Source organism: Schistocerca serialis, chromosome 1 (genome assembly GCF_023864345.2).
Source record: "Schistocerca serialis cubense isolate TAMUIC-IGC-003099 chromosome 1, iqSchSeri2.2, whole genome shotgun sequence".
Classification (NCBI taxonomy): Eukaryota; Metazoa; Arthropoda; class Insecta; order Orthoptera; family Acrididae; genus Schistocerca; species Schistocerca serialis.
Genome location: NC_064638.1, coordinates 1176914955 through 1176938394, shown reverse-complemented (window position 1 = coordinate 1176938394; position 23440 = coordinate 1176914955). Strand labels below are relative to the sequence as shown.

The window sequence follows — 23440 nt, the reverse complement described above, 5'->3', positions numbered from 1 at the left end:
TCGTAACACTATGAGAAATGGAATACTATTTGCAAAATTAATTAGATTGCATGGTCATAAAACCAGGTAGATCAAAATACGCAAATAATTAATTAAATAGACTACACATTTTTACATAACCCTTTCATAATTAATATTCTCGTCATGGGAGTCCATTAAACGCTAAACAAGAAAATAACACACATCAGATCGAAAAAAACATAAATATTGACAGTAGAATTCTTTCAGCTGTCCAGGAAGAAAAACAATTCCGCCTTCCGTACTTGAAGCACAAAGAATGCCGACAGCGGCCCAAGAGCCAACAGCGGCACAAGAGCCGACAGCGGCTCGCCTCGCCAGTATTGTTGCGCCCGCGTATGCGGCAGGCTTGATCTCACTCGCCCTTGTGACGGCGTTTCCAGAACGTCCGTTTCACTGAATTCTTTCGGAAAAACTCACTCCCGAGTAATCTCAAGGAGTCCATAAACACTATCACAGTGGATAACTCAACACTGTCCATTATCACACGCATGTACTAGCCTGAAACTTAAAACAGCGTCTAAGTACATCGGCAATGACTAGTAAATCACATATTTATGAAATCTTACAGCTATTTACAAAATCATATTTACATTCCTTAATCTACTGTGACTCAGCTGAAAACTTAAACTAGCAGCTTGGATTTTTCAGTTGGTTAGATCATGATTAAATTGATTAAAATTAAATTGATTAATCAAAATTAATTACTTATTAATTACAACTTCTTTAATGACCTTGGTCAGTCAAAAGCATGGCAATCTAACAAACCTTAAATCTTACACTCTATATTTACATATTGTACAAATTACCCATTGTGTGGTATTAATCGATCCTAGGTTGGTACAATTTCAAATCTACTATATTTCGTATACCTAATAGCTTTCCAGAGCTTGGATACTCTAAGCAATAAGCATTTGTGTGAGGTATACCAATGACTTTATATGGTCCATTATAAACAAACTTAAATTTAGAGATTTCATTGTCTATCTCGCTCGATTTCTCATGAGCTTTTACAAGTACTAAGTCTCCGATCGCAAACTTAGCAAAACGCGCTTTAGCGTCATGACGACGTATGCGAGCATCGGCTTTTAGCTTCATTACTTCTCGCAAACGATCTTTTTTCACACCAATACTAATGTCAATCCGTGGAGGGAATTTGATTATCTCTTCCACTAAACTTTTACTTCTGTCATCCAACAGGATTTCCTCTGGAGAAAATCCCGTCGATTCATGTCTCAAGGTGTTCATAATTCTCTCAAATACTGCTACATATTTGCCCCATGCCCTATGGTTGTGATGGCAATAGGTACGGCACAGTCGGCCTAGCTCGCGCATATACCTCTCAGCGGGATTCCCAGCCGGACAATAATCTGAAATATGGATCACATCGACCCCATTACTTTCCATGCCTTCATTCCACAACTTAGAAGTAAATTGTGCCCCATTGTCTGATAGAATCGCCTTGGGCTTACCAATATGAACAAAATAATCGTTCACAAGCTTGCTATAGACCGCTTTGGCTGTAGCTTTCCTAATCGGGTATAGCTTGATGAACTTGGAAAAAGCTTCTAGCACTACGAAAATGTAGGCAAAGTTTCCTGATGACTTGGGCAAAGGTCCGTACAAGTCCACGCACAGTAATTCAAAGGTGTCGTTAGGCCTTATACTTTGCATAGGACCACGACTCGTACAGTTGGTAACCTTCACCTTCTGACATAAATCGCAAGTTTTCACTCTGTCAGTAACTCGTTTTAACATGTTGTTGAAATGCACTACTTCACTCAGCTTTTCCGTACATTTCTTTGGTCCACAGTGACCATACGCCAAATGGTAGTAGTCTATTATTTCCGTGACGTATTTGCTGGGCCAGCATACCCGCCAAATATTACTATCTTCACTCTTACGTATGTACAAGATATGATCGTATATCTTGTAATACTTCCTTAATTTCTCTCCTTCTGGACTCTTTTCATCATATCGGGTTTTCACCATATTTAAACAACCATCCTCGTTCTGATGACGACGTAGATTCTTACAAATGTTCATTATTAATTTACGTCCATCAACTTCTTTAAAATAGTACAATTTGACCACTCCATCTGCCTCATCTTTCAATAGACCTTGATTAGACTCGGGCAACCGCGACAGCGCATCCGCTACGCAATTGTCGGTCCCTTTTACGTAACAGATGTCATAGTTAAATTGCTGTAAATACAGCGACCACCTAGTCAGTCTTTCGTGAAGTAGTTTACAATCCTTCAGATAAGTGAGCGCCTTATGGTCCGTATGAATAATCACCTTACGGTCCCATAGGTAACCCTTGAACTTCTTGAATCCCCACACGATAGCGAGACACTCTTTCTCAGAAATCGTGTAGTTTCGCTCACTTTTTGATAAAGTTCGACTCGCGAACGCTATCGTCCGGTGTTCCTTATCCTCTCCTTTACCAACTTCTTGGAACACTTCTACCCCCACCCCGTAATTCGACGAATCCGTTCCCAGATGGAAGGGTAGCGATAAATCAGGATGAAATAGTATGTTAGATCTTAACAACTCGTCTTTTAATCTCTCGAAAGCGGTCTGACACCCGTCAGTCCACACAAACGGAACATTTTTGCGTAAGAGGTTATTCAAATTTTCATCATTAAACACTTGTCCTTTTACAAATTTACGGTAAAATCCTGTGAGCCCTAGAAAACTTTTTAACTGTTTCCTAGACTTGGGTGGAGGACAATTCTTTATTGCCTCTAGTTTCTCTGGGTCTTTCGTAATACCAGCAGTGGTAATTACATGCCCTAAAAATTTCAGTTCCTGCTTCACAAATTCGCATTTCTTTAGCTTTAGAGTCATTCCGCCACGGCGCAATGCTCTAAAAACTTCATCTAACAGGTCACAATGGTCATGCCAAGTGGCATTGGCCAACAATAGGTCGTCAACATATACAGTTAATCTTGAACTCAAAGCGGGTCCTAGCACTTTATCTAGGGCCCTGATGAATACGGACACAGATATATTAAGTCCAAACGGCAGTACTCTATACTGATAACACCTGCCCGCAAACAAGAAGGCGGTGTATGGCCTAGATTCTTCTTCGAGTTCTATTTGCCAGTAACTAGCTGTCAGATCGAGGCTAGTCATGAACTTAACGTCATGAAAACGTTGCAAAATCTCCTCCATACTCTCTGGTCTGTCTGTTTCACGTTGAACGACCCTATTCAACGTGCGTGCGTCAATCACAATACGCACACTACCATCCCGTTTTGCTACAATGACCAAACCGTTATTGTATGGACTTGTACTTCTTTCAATCACTCCCCATTCGATCATCTTATCTATCTCCCGTTGCACTGCTTCCTTTTTGGACAGCGGTATAGCATACGGTCTCACGAAGAATGGTTCGTGCGGAATTACATGCAACTTGCATTTATATCCTTCCACAAGACCCGGTTTGTCTGAAAACACACTCTTATTCCTCATTATTACTTCATACAGGCCTCGTCTTTGTTCGTGTGTTACGTTTGACACACCGTCTACAATACTTTCCAATTCACTTTCTACACTATTGTCAATGCCGAGATTCCTCACATTACAGTAGTTCAAATTCATACCTACGTCAATACCATTCGGCCAGTTAACAATGTGTATAGGCTGGTATTGCCTATGCACACCGTCTCCTGCCTCGTCAAAACTAACTACTATTGTTTTATCTTGGGACGTACATGTCAACGTTTTGCTTTCGCAGTTAATCGCTGCACGGTACTTTAACAGCCAATCTAACCCGATAATTACTTCCGTAGTTAAGTCTGGCACGACGACAAACTCTTGTTCAAATCGTGCCCCACATATCTCGAAGCTGACAAAAATCTGTTTTGTGACCGGTTTACTGGCCTTCCCAGTAGCACCGATAATTTTCACTCCTGTTACTGGCATAACTACGATGCCAGGTCTGTCTTTCAGTAACTCAAATATTTTCCCAGATACAGCACTCAATTCTGCACCGGTGTCAATCAACACGTTTAGTTGTAGGTCGTGCATATTAACAGACACTACTATCTGTCTACACTTGTCCTCGACTGTTTCTTTATTTTCCCACAGTAAATCCTCGTCTATATCCAGGTCATTCCAGAAAAAACCATCCGGCTTTGATCCTAAATCCGGTTTATCTGGCGGCTTTTTCAGCCTCTGTTCACATACAGTTTTAATTTCAACACGTTTGTCCTGAGGCTTAGTCTGTAGCTTCGCCTCCAATACCGAAACCTTTTCCTGTAACTCGTCAACTAGTGAGTGTTGCTTTGCTATCAATTCACTAATCGTCACCTTCGTTGATTCCACTTTGGTCAGATTAATCTCATCCGCCAATCTACCTGGAGGAATGTACCCAGTCGCATCTGAAATTACTTCCTCTGGATCTGCGCAACCCACACTGCTACCGTCTGACCGCACAACGTCAGCTCTAACCTCATACACGCTGAAATCTATGTGCTTTTCTACCAATCGTGTCCGGCTATCACTAAAATTTTCGTAATCTTTCTCCTTAATACTCTCGCAATGTTTAAACTGGAGGTTTGCGTCGGATGGGTCGGCTACTTCTACCACTACAACTTTCGGTAAAGTCTGCCGGTTAGGGCCAGAACTTTCCGTTACTACTTCAACATTCAACTCCTGCGGGACGAAACACGACGCATCTTGCTCGTGCTCCCCCTTAACATCAACTATTTCTAGTAAAGTCTGCCGGTCAGGGCCAGAACTTTCCATCACTTCACAATCACTATCTTCCTGCGGGACGAGACGCGGCAAATCCTGCCCGCGCTCCCCATAAACACTTCTCCCGTACAGGTCCCTATAATCTCTTAGTTCGTCGTATAAGCGACCGAACTGCCTTAACCAGACCTCATCCCTCTCTGCATCCCCTCGCTCGATGACGGACGTTTTATCCGACATCTGATCTTCTCTCAACAATTGCGAATCATTCTTAAACTCAATCTCCAGTTCCGCTGTGGGTATTACAGCTGGCACCTTATAATCGATTTCCGGAACACTACTTAAATTGTTCTCACAGACAGTGAATGTACCTTCTACTGCCGTGTATACAGCTGATCTACTACTTGTGGGCGCACTCCTTTCTCTTAACACTGGCACACTCTCCCGCCGTTGATTATTCCATACGGAATTTTCATAACGACGACACCTGAGTTTTCTACTGTTATTGGGCCGCCAAAATTTCTCCACGCCCGGTCGGCCCCTCACCGGCGCGGCTAATGGTTTCCCTGTCTCGTCCCAGCAGATACAGTCCCCGGATGCTGCTGAGGCGGCTGATCACACCCTCTGGCGTTATTACTATTCTGTGAAGCCCGTATCACGTTAGTATGATACTGGTTTCCGTCATTCCTGTTATTATTTGCATTGTACCGATTGTTATTACGGTCCGAACCATTATTGTTATTGCTGCCATGGATGCGGTACGCATTATTCCCGTGGTTATCGTCGTTGTGGTTGCTGTGGTACCCGTTGTTGTTACCACGGCCTCTGCCACTGTCGCGATTATTGCGCCAATTGTCCTCGTCCTCCACTCTTTCCAGGAAATCATTGATTGTCCTGTAATTGCTTCCTACGTATCGTTTTGTATCATCTGGAAGCTTCTTGTAGAGTTCCCAGACTATTTCGGATTCCGAGCGGCGGTCACGCAAATATTCCAACTTGCGGATCCAGCCCTCACAAAACTCCTTCATCGAACCGCGCGAATTCGCATCGAAAGGCCCCGATACGACAAATTCGCGCCAGACACTTTGCTGTTTTTGCTCTGACCAGTATTCAGCCAGAAACAAATTTTTAAATTCGTCAAAAGTCAGGTTCGTAATGTTGAGGTTTAAGCCCCAACGCTTGGCATCACCAGCCAACACATCAATAATCGCATTAATTTTTCTCTCATCAGTCCATGATCTGGGTAAAACTCTTTCACAATTTTTAATGAAATCCGTCGGGTGTATACCGCCTTTTTTCAAGGGGTCGAACCGCTCCTCTTTCGTCAACAACTCCGAACTATGTGCACAGATTGGCACATAGCTCTGTTTTTCGTCAAGTTTCCTTTCTAATTCCGACACCCTCGTAATCACTTGGCAAGTGGTTGTCGCAAGCGTTTCCACTTCCCTCTTTTTCTCTTCGCAGGTATTAGCCTGCTTCGTCACTTTGGTATCTACTTCGGATACTAAAGCCTTTAAAGTTTCCACCTTCTTTTGATCCTCTTTTTTCACTAATTGAATTTGTTCCGTCACCTTATTCTCGATGATCGGAGCAACTGATTCTCCTACACTTTTCTCGATTCTGCTAATTTCAGAATTAAAACGAGTATTTATGCTCGCAATTTCCGCCTGAACGCCTATCATTTCCTGTTTAAGATTACCGATTTCGGTATTAATTACAACAATATCTTCTTTGATTTTATCAACTTTTGTGTTAACAACTCCAACATTGTTGTTAACAACGTTAATAGCTTTGTTCTGATTGTCTAGCATCCGTTCAAATTTTTCACACTGAGCTTCTTGCTTGACCGATTGACTCTTGATTTCGTTAATCAAAACGTTCAATAAATCAGTTAAATTCCCGGAAACTACCGGTTTTACTTCCGTAGCGGCTTCCTCTTTAATTGTCCCCCCGTATTCGTCATCGAGGGATTCAGATTTGATTTTCACTTCTGATTCCGAAACATTTTCTAAAGTTTGGAATTCCATTTCTGCTCTTTGTTGCGTTTCGGCGGTCGCGCCTTTCATGCTAGCCGCCTGCCCCTGAACAATGGGTACCGCGGTGCGCGTTTCCCACTGTTCGACCGATTGTTCCGTATCCAAGTCTACCAAATTTTGGCAATTGTTGCCTTCACTCATTTTAATAATTTTCAATATAACTGCCAAATCTCAACTCTAATTAGGATTCCTCACACGAATATTCTCGCTGACGTATCGACCATTTCGTAACCAGTACATTGTTACGAGATTTGCACAATGCAAAATTCGTGTCCAGAACAACCTCAAATTTGAAGATTGTCCTGTCACCAGGTCGCCACGTGTAACCTCCCCCTCACTTATCGACCTTAATGACAGTGAAAAATTAAACCGCGTGTACCTAATGGGAGTTTTGGAAAAGCAATCGTCACCGAAGTTAACCTGTCGGTAAAGAGGGAGGAAAGGGTTACATCTAAATGAAAGGAAAAATGCAAATGAAACTGGTGGAAATTAATTTTGAAAAGGGGTAAAGATAATAAAGAAAGTAAATGTGCGGCCGTTACGTTAACAATTAACTAGCGGTAATTAGATATTTGAGATTTGGGGGAAATCACGGTCGCCAGTCCTAAGGACAATTACTATAGTAACTGAAAAAGAAAGGTTATTACACATATAATTAACACTAGAAGCGTGGCAACTGAAGGTTGACACGTGTAGTGTGAAAACTGAAAGTTTGTCAGAAGTAATAAATTTCGCTACACTCTGACTTAATTTAGCAAAAGAATTAATAAAACCGGAAAATCGAAAGTTAATTTAGTGACTGAAGTTAATAGTGAGCTTTCTTTCTGAAGCACATCGAAATCCAGTAAAATACGGTTAGTCTTGGACTACCTCAACAATCATTTCAAAAGCAACTTGACTCTACGCAATTTGGAAACGAGAGATTTAACTTTGAACTTGAATTAAATGATTCTGAACTATTAACAATAGTAAAATTTAGTACGTACCAAGCTGAGCTGCAGTCACAGGTAAGCTAAAATATGCTAACAAAACTCGCACTCTAAATTTGTGCTCGTGTAACCTAAATATTGTAGCCAGCTACTGAACTTTGAAATTAAAGCAGTGAAATCTAATTATATTATTTTAATGCTGGCGTTTGAATTTCAACGACACTCGGGTTCATTTCGGAAAAGGAAGGGACCCTGCTTGGCAATGCAATTGGGACAATGAGCAACAAAGGTTCATGCTAAGTTGCTGTAATTTTGAGAGGCAAATGGAACAATTTGAAAAGCTGAGGTCTGCCATACAGTTCTGAAACTTTACGTGCTTTTAGTCTTCCTTGTTGGTTGATTGAAGGTTTGAAGCCGTCGATCGAGGAGGTGGCGACAGTCACTCATTGTCGGCCGTCGCTGCTGCAGAAGCTGGATGTTGGCGCGCCTTCTTCTCGACACGGTCACCAGGCGAAACGGGCTCTTGATGTGCGCCAGCTAATGCTTCCCGTCCGCGACACCATGTCAGAAACTATCATCGCGAGTCGAGCGCAATTACATGCTGCCAAACCCCGAAAGCGCGGCAACTCGCGGGAGCGTCACACAACACACCTGCTCCACTCGCTACTCCCGCCAGACTCTAACTGTTCTGCCCGCGCTCCACGCGGCAGAGTTAACACTACCAAAGATCCTACACACTTTGATTCGTCACACGACCTATCGACGTAATCGTTCGATAGCAGTTTTCCCTAGGCAAGACCCAGCGTAAAAATACAAATAATATTTACGAAACAAACCAATTATACATCGACATGAGTGCATAAATATATATATACAAACAGTAAAACAATTACAATATATAAAGAGACAGAAATGTCATATCTTGAGGTAACAAAACAAGGAAAAAAAAATAATAGTACAATAGATGGAAATAGGAGGATATGCATTTCCGGCGTTACATTGTCCTGCTGGAATTGTCCAAGTCCGCCGGAATGCACACTGAACATGAATAGATGCAGGAGATCAGAAAGGATGCTTACGAACGTGTCACCCGTCGGAGTCGTATTTAGACGTATCAGGGATCCCATATCACTCCATCACCATTACAGAGCCTCCGCCACCTTGAAAAGTCCCCTGCTGACATGCGGGGTCCATTAACGCATAAGTTGTCTCCACACCCGTACACTTCCATCCGCTCGATACATTATGAAACGAGACTCGTCCGACCAGGCAATATGTTTCCAGTCATCAACAGTCCAATGTCGGTCTTGACGGGCTCAGGCGAAGTATTTAGCTTTGTGTCGCGCAGTCGTCAAAGGTACACGAGTGGGTCTTCGGCTCCGAAAGCCAATCTCGATGATGTTTTGTTGAATAGTTCGCACGCTGACACTTGTTGACGGTCGAGCATTGAAATCTGCAGCAATTTGCGGCAACGATTCTCTTTAGCCGTCGTTGGTCCCGTTCTTGCAGGCTCTTCTTCCTGCCGCAGCGATATCGGAGATTTATTTGACGTATTACAGGATTCCTGATATACACGGTACACTTGTGAAATGGTCGTACGGGATAATCCCCACGTCATCGCTACCTCGGAGATGCTGTATCCCATCGCTCGTGCGCCGACTGTAACACCAAGTTCAAACTCATTTAAATCTTGTTAACCTGCCACTGTAACAGCAGTAACCGGTATAACAACTCCGTCATACACTTGTTGTCTTATATAGGCGTAGCCGACCCCAGCGCCGAATTCTGCCTGTTTCCATACCTCTGTATTTGAATATGCATGCCTATACTTGTTTCTTCGGCTTTTCAGTGTAGCATCGTAAAATAGTTGTACCCGGGTAGCACCCTTTCTCAGTACGCTATAATATTCTCTTTTGCCAGGGACATCAAATTGAAGTGACGAAATCCTTGTACACACTATGTCTGTTGCTACTCTGTAACCAAGATATAAGTGTTTGGTATATTTACACCTTAAGTTGATTGTGCAACGTGTATATGAGGAGGAAATGACGTTCGAAACCTAAATGGGTTTCGTAAGCCCCTATAAACACTTCGGGTGTATTTTGGACCACAAAATTGGTCATTAACCTGGCACACATATCAGATGTCTATCTCGCTCAGCTGCCTGACACAACAGCAGTCGCTGAACGACGTGGCGCAATAAAAAAAAAAATGGTTCAAATGGCTCTGAGCACTATGGGACTCAACTTCTGAGGTCATTAGTCCCCTAGAACTTAGAACTACTTAAACCTAACTAACCTAAGGACATCACACACATCCATGCCCGAGGCAGGATTCGAACCTGCGACCGTAGCAGTCGCGCGGTTCCGGACTGAGCGCCTAGAACCGCTAGACCACCGCGGCCGAAGTAGCGCAATCGTTACGACACTTGTCTAGCAGTCGGAAGCAGACGCAATCCATACATCTCGATTGAGTGGTCTGTTTTTTTGCTAAAACGCTTAGAGTCAGCATAAAGACGAGTCCGCCGAGAAGACTGTAGCCCATTTGTGCCTCCTTCCTTTTTAGATTCTGACCTGATACCTTTGATCTAACACGTAACACTAAATAAAAAATGTCGTGTGACCAGGGCCTCCCGTCGGGTAGACCGTTGGCCTTGTGCAAGTCTTTCGATTCGACGCCACTTCGGCGATTTGCTCGTCGATGGGGATGAAATGATGATGATTAGGACAACACAACACCCAGCCCATGAGCGGAGAAAATCTCCGACCCAGCCGGGAATCGAACCCGGGCCCTTAGGTTTGACATTATGTCACGCTGACCACTTTTTTTTTTAAACTCATTTTGTTCGTTTTCGTTCGTTATATCTGCTCGGGGCGGACGTCGAAAGACACCCGTTTCAGTTCGTTGTTGACCTATTAACTCAGCTTTTTAATTACAGAGGCCAACCAGCCCTCTGACCGAACACGCTGAGCTACCGTGCCGGCACCAATCAGCTACCAGGGACGGACACGTAAGGCTTATCTGTCCGTTTAGATATGTAACGGAAGAAAAACTTTTTTTAATAGGTTAAGAATTATTAGGCGTCGTAATAGTCATGCGACATATGTCATTAGCAAAACATTTATCTCGGTTGTGTCCTGGTGTATCGATGGGGCCGATTTAAAATCGATCTGTTACATCTTTTGTATACAATAAACTCCTTGGCCATAATGAAATCTGTCTACTGACATTAATAATAATTGCATAATTAAATATAAGAACTTAATGTAAAACAAACAGCAAAATCTTGTTTAATTGGAATAATGTACACTGAAGCGCCAAAGAAGCTCGTATAAGCATGCGTATTCAAATACAGGGATATATAAATAGGCAGAATACGGCGCTGTGGTCGGCAACCCCTGCATAAGACAACAGCTATCTGGCGCAATTGTTAGATCGGATACTGCTGTTACAGTGGCAGGTTGCCAGGATTTAAGTGAGTTCGAGCATGGGGTTACAGTCGCCGTACGAGCGATAGCACTCCCATCTCCGAGGTAGCGATGAAGTGGGGATTTTCCCGTACGGACATTTCACGAGGGTACCGTGAATATCAGGAATCCGGTAAAACATCAAATCTTCGACATCGCTGTGGCCGGAAAAAGATCCTGCAAGAATGGGACCAACGACGACTGAAGAGAATCGTTCAGCGAGACAGAAGTGCAGCTCTTCCGCAAATTGCTCCAGATTTCAGTGCTGGGCTGTCAACAAGTGTCAGCGTGCGAACCATTCAACGAAACATCATCGATATGGGATTTCCAAGCCAAAGGCCCATTCGTGTACCCTTGATAACTGCACTACATGAAGATTTACGCCTCGCCTGGGTCCGTCAACACCAACATTGGACTGTTGATCGCTAGAAACTTGTTACCTGGTCGGACGAGTCACGTTTCAAATTGTATCGAGCGGATGGACGTGTACTGGTAGACAACGTATGAGTCCGTGGACCCTGCATGTCAACAGGAGACTGTTCAAGCTGGTGGAGGCTCTGTAATGGTGTGGGGCGTGTCCAGCTTGAGTGATATGGGGCACCTGATACGTCTAGTTACGACTCCGACAACGTCTAGATACGACTCTGACAGGTGACATGTACGTAAGGATCCTCTCTGATCACCTGCATCAGTTCATGTCCATTGTGCATTCCGACGGACTTGGACAATTCGAACAGGACAATGCGGCACCCCACAGGTCCAAAATTGCTACAGAGGGGCTGCAGGAACATTCTTGTCAACTTAAAGACTTCCGCTGGTCACCAAACACTCCAGATATGAACATTATTGGGCATATATGAGATGTCTTGCAACGTGCTGTTCAAAAGAGATCTCCACCGCCTCATACTCTAACGGATTTTTCGGACAGCTCTGCAGAATTCACGGTGTCAATTCCCTCGAGCGCCACTCCAGACATTAGTCGAGTCCATGCCACGACGTATTCTGCCACTTCTGCGTGCTCGCATGGGTCCTACATGATATTATGCAGGTACACCAGTTTCTTTGGCTCTCCAGTGTCTTTACTACAATAATGTATTTAAGTTATAAACGATTCCGAACATTCCAGCACAAGCTGCAAATATGCCACCTATACAGGAAACTAGCAATCTACCTGACAAGTTTCTTCGCCATTATGGTTGTTGTGGTAATAATATTACGGTATCAGAGCAAAACTGTTTCTATTAGCGGATTACTCTACAGCGCACTGCAACCAGAGTGTGCACAATATATGTAAAACACCTGAGAATAGGACGATATACTCGAATTCGATCATGCTTTAAATAAAATAACTTCTTTCAGCAAATTTGGCCTGTTGACATCACCGTTATTCAATCTGTACACCGAGCGAGGTGGCGCAGTGGTTACACACTGGACTCGCATTCGGAAGGACGACGGTTCAATCCCGCGTCCGGCCATCCTGATTTAGGTTTTCCGTGATTTCCCTAAATCACTCCAGGCAAATGCCGGGATGGTTCCTCTGAAAGGGCACGGCCGACTTCCATCCCCATCCTTCCCTAATCCGATGAGACCGATGACCACGCTGTCTGGTCTCCTTCCCCAAACCAACCAACCAACCAACCAATCTGTACATCATTACCAGAATGAGATTTTCACTCTGCAGCGGAGTGTGCGCTGATATGAAACTTCCTGGCAGATTAAAACTGTGTGCCGGACCGAGACTCGAACTCGGGACCTTGCCTTTCACGGGCTAGTGCTCTACCAACCGAGCTCGAGTCTCGGTCCGGCACACAGTTTTAATCTACCAGGAAGTTTCATATCAGCGCACACTCCGCTGCAGAGTGAAAGTCTCATTCTGAAAACAGCCCCCAGGCTGTGGCTAAGCTATGACTCTGCAATATCCTTTCTTTGAGGAGTGCTAGTTCTGCAAGGTTCGCAGGAGAGCTTCCGTAAAGTTTGGAAGGTAGGAGACGAGGTACTGGCAGGAGTAAAGCTGTGGGGACGGGGCATGAGTCATGCTTGGGTAGCTCAGATGGTAGAGCACTTGCCCGCGAAAGGCAAAGGTCCCGTGTACATCAATACAGTCGAGAAATCACCCGAGCACTACGGAGAAGACATTCTTAGGTACTAATGCAACAACATACTTCGCTCCCTATTCACTAAAGGATTCCTGGTAAAAGTAAGCCATAAAACTCTTGCCACTTCTCTGTGAGATTGCGCAACCCGGTCACATATTACTATGTTACAAATGTTCTGCTATGCGAACCGCCTAATAAAATATCGTTATCTTCGGGATCATTGTTCCTTACCTACGTAGTGCAATTTTAAGCTTGCTTAACTTAGAACTGGCGCCACCCCATACCTACAGCTCAATACTGTTTGCAGTTTATCAATTTAAATCCTAGCTTTCAACCAATGGAATACAGAGAAACATGAGGTCACAAGCGCACGACGAATTTTAGATACACTGGCTGACAAAAAGAAGTGAACTATTCCGAAGGGGAAGAGGAAATTTTAGTGGTTTAGGGTATGTTGTGTCATTTCAGTGACTATAAAATCGAATCAGATTTACAAAGGACTTGGCAGCGAGAGCCCACTTGTCAGTACGACATTGCACCCCCTGTTGGCCTGGATCCATGCACTGATTCGGTTAGGAACGGCGTTATAAAGCCACTTCCCTCTCCTGGGGCTGGCTGTCCCACAGCTGTTGTGATTGGTTCTTGACATTCTGGATACTGGCTCTGGGATGATGTTAACGTCAGATCTGATGCCACAAGTCTTGTATCGGGGACAGATTTAGGACTTTTCACACCACTGGAAAATCTCAACATATCGCGTAGAGTCCATAGAGGGACGCGCCTCATGTGTAGACGAGCATTGTCCTCCTGAAAATTTTCCATGGTGTAATGTGTAATTTAAACGGTAAGAAACAAGTTTGATGCAAACACTCTATGCAAGTGATTGAATCTTTTCTTAAATGTTTAGTTACGTAAGAACTAGTCTTCCTCTCAGACGCTAGTCAGTCATTTCCTGATGACAGCCTAATAAGCCGAAAGTAGTCAAAGAAACAATAATCAGTAGAACAAAAACATTGTACTTGTTATTCGACCTTAAATATGGAATTTTTCTACCAAAAAGTACTGGAAGAATCCATGAATAAGAAACAATTAAATTTATGAACTTTAAAAATGACTTTAGCTGTTGTTTAAAATGAAATACTCCATTGCAGCAGAGACACCGCCAGTGTAGTGCAGCCAAAATGAATGAGAAAGAAGGTCACACAATAAAAATTCAACTCTTCATCTGTTTCCTGTCGGTGCTCGAGGAAAAACGTGGCTCACTGAAAGAATAAGTTACGTCTGGGTAGTACCATCCAGACACGAACACCGCCTGGTTAAAATACATTTATCTGCTGATTTACTGCTTTCACTTCATGAACAGTAACTGTTAATCTTTCCAGGTTGTCTTCAAACTCGGAACTTCTTTATAAATGGTCACAACGGTCCCACAAATCAAAAATTATACCTTCTCTTCAAAATAACTTTATCCAAGTAAAACAATACCACAACGCGAAATTACACTCTCTATTTTCATCATGCAGAAGCATTTGAATTGGCTTCCAAGAATAAAAATCATAAAATCAGAACTGAAATACTTGGCAGTATACGGCAAAAATTACGTCTCACTCCTACCAGCAACGACTTCCAACTACTAACCAAGAGGATCAAAGACAGTTTATATATTTAAGAAAATATTTTGTATGAAAAATGGCTATCTTATTAACAATCGTTAAGTTATTCGCAAAGTTCATTATTAACAATGTTTAGTGTTGATAATTTCAAACATAAATAACGTTATATAAACAAATTTCGAAATAAATTCAATATATGAAAAACACTTAAGTTACTTGAAAAATTATAAAAGTCATATTACTAACATTACTTAAAATATACGAAATGTGACATAATAACAATTTTGAATATGTTTGTATTGTATAGTATACAATGTAAGACATGACAAAAAGACGACACACCACGAAGGAATTATCCGAATTGGACGGAAATAGTTAGATGTGATGCACATGTACAGAGAAAGAAATAATTATAATTTCAGGAAAATTGTATGATTTATTCAAGAGAAAAAAAGTTTCTCAAACTGAGCGAGTGAATAATGCGTTGATCCATCTCTGGCTCTTATACAACAGTTATTCAGCTTTCACTGATTGCATGAGTTGGTGGAAAAATCTGTACAATTGGCACGTTAGATCATCAAAATCCGGAGCTTGTTGGAAAGCCACGCCCATAATGCTCCACACGTTCTCAACTGGGGACAGATCCATCGGCCTTGCTCGCCAAGATAGGCTCTGGTAAAGACGAAGATAATCAGCAGAAACTCTCGCCGTGTGCAGGGGTAATTATCTTGCTGAAATGTAAGCCCAAGATGGCTTGCCATGACGGACAACAAGGCGGGCGTAAGATATCGTCGAGGTACCCTGTGCTGTAAGGGCGTCGGATCACATCTAAAGTGGTCCTGCTACAAAAATAAATGGTGGGCGACAGTCACATTAGTATCACACTGCTGTCCCGGGCGGCTCCAGAGAAGTCTTCGGTGTGTACTGTCATTGACTGGAGTAGAATTGTCTTCGACCAGTGAAGACCTGTCCGAAGACGCTCCGGACAGTGGTTGGATGTCAACATGACTGCCATCCACCATTCGGCTCAACAACCAGGAGTGGTGGCCTGGACTGCAATGTCTATTCACAGCAGGACCCCTTCCGTTGTCATCCGCGCCATCCTTACAGCACGGCGGTACCTCGACGATTTTCTACGCCCCGTTTTGTTGCCCTTCATTGCAAGCCATCCTGGGCCTACATTTCACTTGCCAAACCTTGCCTTCGCAAGCAACGTCGCCAAACGTCTCCCCAGTTGAGGATGTTATGAACATTATGGGCACGGCCTTCCAACCAACTCGATATTTTGACGATCTAGCGCGCCAGTTGGACATAATTTGGCACGACATTCTTCAGGCCATCCAACAACTTTATCACTGCTTACCAACCCGAATGACCGGTTGTATAAGGGGCCAGAGGTGGGCCAACACGTTACTGACTTGCTCAATTTGTAAAGCTCTTTCTCTTGATTAAATCATCCAATTTTTCTGATATTGTAATCATTTGTTTGTCTGTAGATTTACATCACGTGTATTGATTTCCGCCCCCATTAGGATAATTCCGTCGTGGTGCATCGGTTTTTTTCTTGTTTTTTTAGTATATTTATAAAGTGTATCGGGTAATCCTTTCTTAACTGTATCGACAAGTACTCTAAGTGGCGACATATGATCTATTGTTCAGTTCCATTACACATAACAAATCTTTAAGTTCGGTTAATAATTGTATGAAATAGAGCAAGTCAGATGTTTGTTATTAGATAGGCAACCTACAACTGGACCATTAGCTCCTGTGCCCGTTTTAGCACTTGGTAATACACACTGAAGAGCCAAAGAAACTGGTACACCTGCCTAATATTGTGTAGGACCCCGCGAGCACGTACAAGTGCCGCAACACGACGTCGCATGAACTCGACTAATGTCTGAAGTAGTACTGGAGGGAATTGACACCATGAATCCGGAAGGGCTGTCCATAAATCAGTAAGAGTACCAGGCGGTCGAGAACTCTTTTGAACAGCACATTGCAAGATATCCCAGATATGCTCAATAACGTTCATATCTGGGGAGTTTGGCGGCTAGCGGAAGTGTTTAAACTCAGAAGAGTGTTCCTGGAGCCACTCTGTAGCAATTCTGGACGTGTGGGGTGTCGCATAGTCCTACTGGAATTCATCAAGTCCGCAGTGGACACGAATCGATGCAGGTCATCAGACAGGATGCTTGCGCGTGTTTGACCAGGCAGAGTCGTATCTAGACGTCTCATGGGGTACCCTATTACTACAACTGCACACGCCCCACAGTTACAGATCCTCCACCAGTTTGAACTGAGTCCTGCTGACATGCATTCATGAGGATTCACGAGGTTGTCTCCATACCCTTACACGTTCATCCGCTTGATACAATTTGAAACGAGACTCGTCCGACCAGACAACATGTTTCCTGTCATCGACAGTCCAATGTCACTGTTGATGGGCCCAGGTGAGGCATAAATATTTGTGTCTTGCAGCCATCAAGAGTACACGAGTTGACCTTCGGCTCCAAAACCTCATATCCATGATGTTTCTCTGAAAGGTTCGTACGCTGACACTTGCTGACGGCCCTGCATTGGAATCTGCAGCAATTTGCGCGAACGATCCTCTTTAGTCGTCGTTGGTCCCTATCTTGCAGGATCTTTTTCCGGACGCAGCGATGTCGGAGATTTGCCTTTTACAGGGTTCCTGATATTCAAGGTACCCTCGTGAAATGTCCGTACGGTAAAATCTCCACTTCATCGCTTCCACTGAGATACTGTGTCCTATCGCTCGTGCGCCGACTATAACACCACGTCCTAACTCACTTCAACCTTGAAAACCTGCCACTGTAGCAGCAGTAGCTAACAATTGTGCCAGACAGTTGTTGTGTTATATAGGCGTTGCCGACCGCAGCGCCGTGTTCTGCTTGTTTACATGTCTCTGTATTTGAATACGCTTGTCTATACCAGTAGCCTGTACTGTTACGTGTGGTCACCCTGTCAGAGTACCTCTTATTGGTTGCGTTCCCCGGCAGGGATGTACATCGGCATCATCGCGTCCATGGCGCTGACGGGCGCCATGTGCGAGATGGCCGGCGGCTGGCCACTCGCCTTCTACTCCTTCGGCGCCGTCGGCCTGCTCTGGTGCGTCCCCTGGTTCCTGCTGGTCGCCGACTCGCCGGCCAAGCATCCAAGCATCGACCCTGCCGAGCGCTGCTACATAGAGGCCTACGTCCTGCCCATCAACAAGGTAACGCCAGCTGCAGCGTCATTAATCGCAAAAGCTCGCTAGCTGCACACAGGATGGGTCACCTATTTCTCTTCGCTTATTACACTACTGGCCATTAAAATTGCTACACCACGAAGATGACGTGCTACATACGCGAAATTTAACCGACAGGAAGAAGAGTCTGTGATATGCAAATGATTAGCTTTTCAGAGCATTCACACAACGTGTGGCGACACCTACAACGTGCTGACATGATCAAAGTTTCCAACCGATTTCTCAAACACAAGCAGCAGTTGACCGGCGTTGCCTGGTGAAACGTTGTTGTCATGCCTAGTGTAAGGAGTACCATCACTTTTCCGTCTTTGATCGAGGTCGGATTGTAGCCTATCGCGATTGCGGTTTGTCGTATCGCGACATTGCTGCTCGTGTTGGACGAGATCCAATGACTGTTCACAGAATATGGAATCGGTGGGTTCAGGAGGGTAATACGGAACGCCGTGCTGGATCCCAACGGCCTCGTATCAGTAGCAGTCGAGATGACAGACATCTTATCCGCATGGCTGTAACGGATCGTGCAGCCACGTCTCGATCCATGAGTCAACAGATGCGGACGTTTGCAAGACAACAACCATCTGCACGAACAGTTCGACGACGTTTGCAGCAGCATGCACTATCAGCTCGGAGACCGTGGTTGCGGTTACCCTTGAAGCTGCATCACAGACAGGAGCACCTCAACGACGAACCTGGGTGCACGAATGGAAAAACGTCTTTTTTTTTTTTTTTTTTTTTTTTTTTTTTTTTTTTTTTTTTTTTTTTTTTTTTTTGATGAATCCAGGTTCTGTTTACAGCATCATGATGGTCGTATCCATGTTTGGCGACATCGCGGTGAACACACATTGGAAGCGTGTATGCATCATCGCCATAGTGGCGTATCACCCGGCGTGATGGTATGGGGTGTCATTGGTTACACGTCTCGGTCACCTCTTGTTCGCACTGACGGCACTTTGAACAGTGGACTTTTCATTTCAAATGTGTTACGACCCGTGGCTCTACCTTTCATTCGATCCCTGCGAAACTCTACATTTCAGCAGGATAATGCACCACCACATGTTGCAGGTCCTGTACGGGCCTTTCTGGATACAGAAAATGTTCGATTGCTGCCCTGGCCCGCACATTCTCCAGATCTCTCACCAACTGAAAAGTCTGGTGAATGGTGACTGAGCAACTGGTTCATCACAATACGCCAGTCACTACTCTTGATGAACTGTGGTATCGTGTTGAAGCTGCATGGGCAGCTGTACCTACACACGCCATCCAAGATCTGTTTGACTCAATGCCCAGGTGTATCAAGGCCGTTATTACGGCCAGAGGTGGTTGTTCCGGGTACTGATTTCTCAGGATTTATGCACCCAAATTGCCTGAAAATGTGATCACATGTCAGTTCTAGTATAATATATTTGTCCAATGAATACCCGTTTATCATCTGCATTTTTTCTTGGTGTAGCAATTTTAATTGCCAGTAGTGTAGTTAATGCTACCGGATGGTTACAACTGAAGTGCAGGTACTCACAGATGTCCAGTGTGGGCAGTAATTATCGTTTGGCAGCGAAACATGCTAGATATACAAACGCGTTAATGTGGAACCGGTTTACACTGGAAAAAAAATAGTTCCAGTTTTGGCCACCAGGTGCCATGTTCCTAATGGATTAGGAACATGGCATGGGCAGAAAAGGTCAAATACATCTACATCTACATCTACATACGTATACCGCAAGCCACCATACGGTGCGCGGCGGAAGGTACCTTGTACCACTACTAGAGACTGCTTTTCCTTTTCCACTCGCAAACAGAGCGAGTGGAAAAACGGATATGTGTACGACTCTGCACTACTCGTAATTTCTATTACCTGATTTTCGTGGCCCTTGGGCGAACTGTAAGTTCGCAGCAGTTTGATGGTATTGCAGCTAGCTTCAAATGCCGGTTCTTTAAATTTTCTCAATCGCCTTCCTAATAAATGACGTCGCCTTACTTCCAGCGGTTCGTATTTGCGTTCTCGAAGCGTCTCCGTAATACTCGCGTGTCAATCAAACCTATTGGTAACAAATCAAGCAGTCCGCTGTGGAGTTTCTGCCGCACTTCTCGCCCACATTACATTTATATTTTACGTCTACTTGCTATCAGTCGGACACAAACACCAGAAGCAGGAAGAAAGGGAGAGAGTGCCGAGCATTAAGTTTTGCAGTAGACGGTTCCAGTGCGTGGAAACGCGGGTGGTAGAGGTGACTGTACCATGCTGGAGTTCCGAATAGACAGCCGGGAATCACATACTGAGCGTGGCGCGAGCAATACAACGTTGTTAATTAATATTTACTATTTTAACACCGCTATGCTTCTCCGGCCATATCGTCAACACTAATTGTACTGATAGGAGGTTAATAATAATTTCACAAATTCAAAAATAGGAGAAAAAATGGAAATGAGAATAACATATTAACTTAGTTGTACTGGCGGACGACGATGGACCCATCAGAAGTGTGCATGAATAAGCAGGCGCCAGACCATTATTGTAGCTCACTACGAGTACTTTACGAAGTACGGGCGAGTGATAAAAGCATAATGTTGATTTTGTTATTAACCACAGCTTACACAACTTGATCAAAATGAGCACTTGAGACGTCGAAAAGATACTGCACCTCTAAAACGACATGATCTACAGTTGCCTTCAGATCAGGTAGAGAGCGAACGTGTGCCTGTTAAACACGTTCGTTTAGATATTCCCCAAGCCAAAAGTCACATACATTCATATCAGGAAACCCTGCAGGCAATGCATGTGGAAAAACCTCTAGAGGTTAAACGTTCTGGAACTTTGAATTAAGAAGATCTTGCATGAAAACTGTGGTTTCCACACGGTTTCAAGAAGGTGTCGATAACGTGCAGACTTATATCGATACTGGACTGGAAAGACATTGGTCCCAGCAATTCTCTGACTGTATCAAAATCTCTACGGTAAGTCCGTAGACTAGCGCGGACACATACAAAGGAAAGCGCAGAGAATTGCAGTTTATATACGTAGAGAGACAAGATTTAATAAAATCTGTCTTTTTTTGCTTACTGAAACATGACTACAATTTATATTCGCATGCTGTAGTGTTCGTCTACAATGCCTTCGATGTATCATGAATGCGATGTATGTTCGAATGGCAAAAGGATATTTTCATGAGATATAATTACAGTTTTCAGATTTTTTCTTTACTTGTACTGTAAGAACCTTGCTTTCTGCCGAAGCCGACCGGAGTGGCCGAGCGGTTCTAGGCGCTACAGTCTGGAACCATGCGACCGCTACGGTCGCAGGTTCGAACCCTGCCTCGGGCATGGATGTGTGTGATGTCCTTTGGTTAGTTACGTTTAAGTAGTTCTAAGTTCTAGGGGACTGATGACCTCAGCAGTTAAGTCCCATAGTGCTCAGAGCCATTTTTTTTCCTGCCGAATTTCGTGAGTATAGACCAACGAAAAGTATCCTATAGACTCCGATGAAGAGGTCGCAAGTATCAAAATCAGTAACATAAATGGCCGAATCTTCTGATCGCATTGACCTAGAAGCTTAAATGATTTACCCTGCCAACGGATAATAAACCTCGGTAGGTGACATAAATTTGAATTTGATACAGCAGCCTGTACAAGAGAAAAACGTGTATTAACAGACGGACAGACAAACAGAGGGAAGGATAAAAAATGATAAAAATATTTTTTCGCGTTGTTGTTGTTGTTGTTGTTGTGGTCTTCAGTCCTGAGACTGGTTTGATGCAGCTCTCCATGCTACTCTATCCTGTGCAAGCTTCTTCCCAATACTTCCCAATACTTACTGCAACCTACATCCTTCTGAATCTGCTTAGTGTATTCATCTCTTGGTCTCCCTCTACGATTTTTACCCTCCACGCTGCCCTCCAGTGCTAAATATGTGATCCCTTGATGCCTCAGAACATGTCCTACCAACCGGTCCCTTCTTCTTGTCAAGTTGTGCCACGAACTCCTCTTTTCCCCAATTCTATTCACTACCTCCTTATTAGTTATGTGATCGACCCATCTAATCTTCAGCATTCTTCTGTAGCACCACATTTCAAAAGCTTCTATTCTCTTCTTGTCCAAACTACTTATCGTCCATGTTTCACTTCCATACATGGCTACACTCCATACAAATACTTTCAGAAACGACTTCCTGACACTTAAATCTATACTCGGTGTTGACACATTTCTCTTCTTCAGAAACGCTTTCCTTGCCATTGCCAGTCTATATTTTATATCCTCTCTACTTCGACCATTATCAGTTATTTTGTTCCCCAAATAGCAAAACTCCTTTACTACCTTAAGTGTCTCATTTCCTAATCTAATTCCCTTAGCATCACCCGACTTAATTCGACTACATTCCATTATCCTCCTTTTGCTTTTGTTGATGTTCATCTTATATCCTCCTTTCAAGACACTGTCCATTCCTTTCAACTGCTCTTCAAGTCCTTTGCTGTCTCTGACAAAATTACAATGTCATCGGCTATCCTCAAAGTTTTTATTTCTTCTCCATGGACTTTAATACCTACTCCGAACTTTTCTTTCGTTTCCTTTACTGCTTGCTCAATATACAGACTGAATAGCAACGGGGAGAGGCTACAGCCCTGTCTCACTCCCTTCCCAACCACTGCTTCCCTTTCATGTCCCTCGACTCTTATAACTGCCATCTGGTTTCTGTACAAATTGTAAATAGCCCTACGCTCCCTGTATTTTACCCCTGCCACCTTTAGAATTTGAAAGAGAGTATTCCAGTCAACATTATCTAAAGCTTTCTCTAAGTCTACAAATGCTAGAAACGTAGGTTTGCCTTTCCTTAATCTTTCTTCTAAGATAAGTCGTAACGTCAGTATTGCCTCACGTGTTCCAAAATTTCTACCGAATCCAAACTGATCTTCCCCGAGGTTGGCTTCAACCAGTTTTTCCATTCGTCTGTAAAGAATTCGTGTTAGTATTTTGCAGCTGTGACTTATCAAACTGATAGTTCGGTATTTTTCACATCTGTCAACACCTGCTTTCTTTGGGATTGCAATTATTACATTCTTCTTGAAGTCTTAGGGTATTTCGCCTGTCTCATACATCTTGCTCACCAGATGGTAGAGTTTTGTCAGGACTGTCTCTCCCAAGGCCGTCAGTAGTTCTAATGGAATGTTGTCTACTCCCAGGGCCTTGTTTCGACTCAGGTCTTTCAGTGCTCTGTCAAACTCTTCACGCAGTATCACATCTCCCATTTCATCTTCATCTACATCCTCTTCCATTTCCATAATATTGTCCTCAAGTACATCGCCCTTGTATAAACCCTCTATATA

At 43.6% G+C, this 23440-nt stretch overlaps 1 protein-coding gene and 1 pseudogene across 1 annotated transcript in view; both read left to right on the top strand.

The window, feature by feature from the left end:
* LOC126418685 (sialin-like) overlaps nt 1-23440 on the top strand; it is a 297589-nt pseudogene that overhangs the window by 11535 nt on the left and 262614 nt on the right.
* Nucleotides 17880-23440, top strand: part of LOC126456418 (sialin-like) — a 48512-nt gene continuing 42951 nt past the window's right edge. Inside the window, exon 1 of the mRNA XM_050092173.1 lies at nt 17880-18092. Coding sequence (XP_049948130.1) covers nt 17880-18092 — 213 coding nt within the window. The remainder of the gene's footprint in view (nt 18093-23440) is intronic.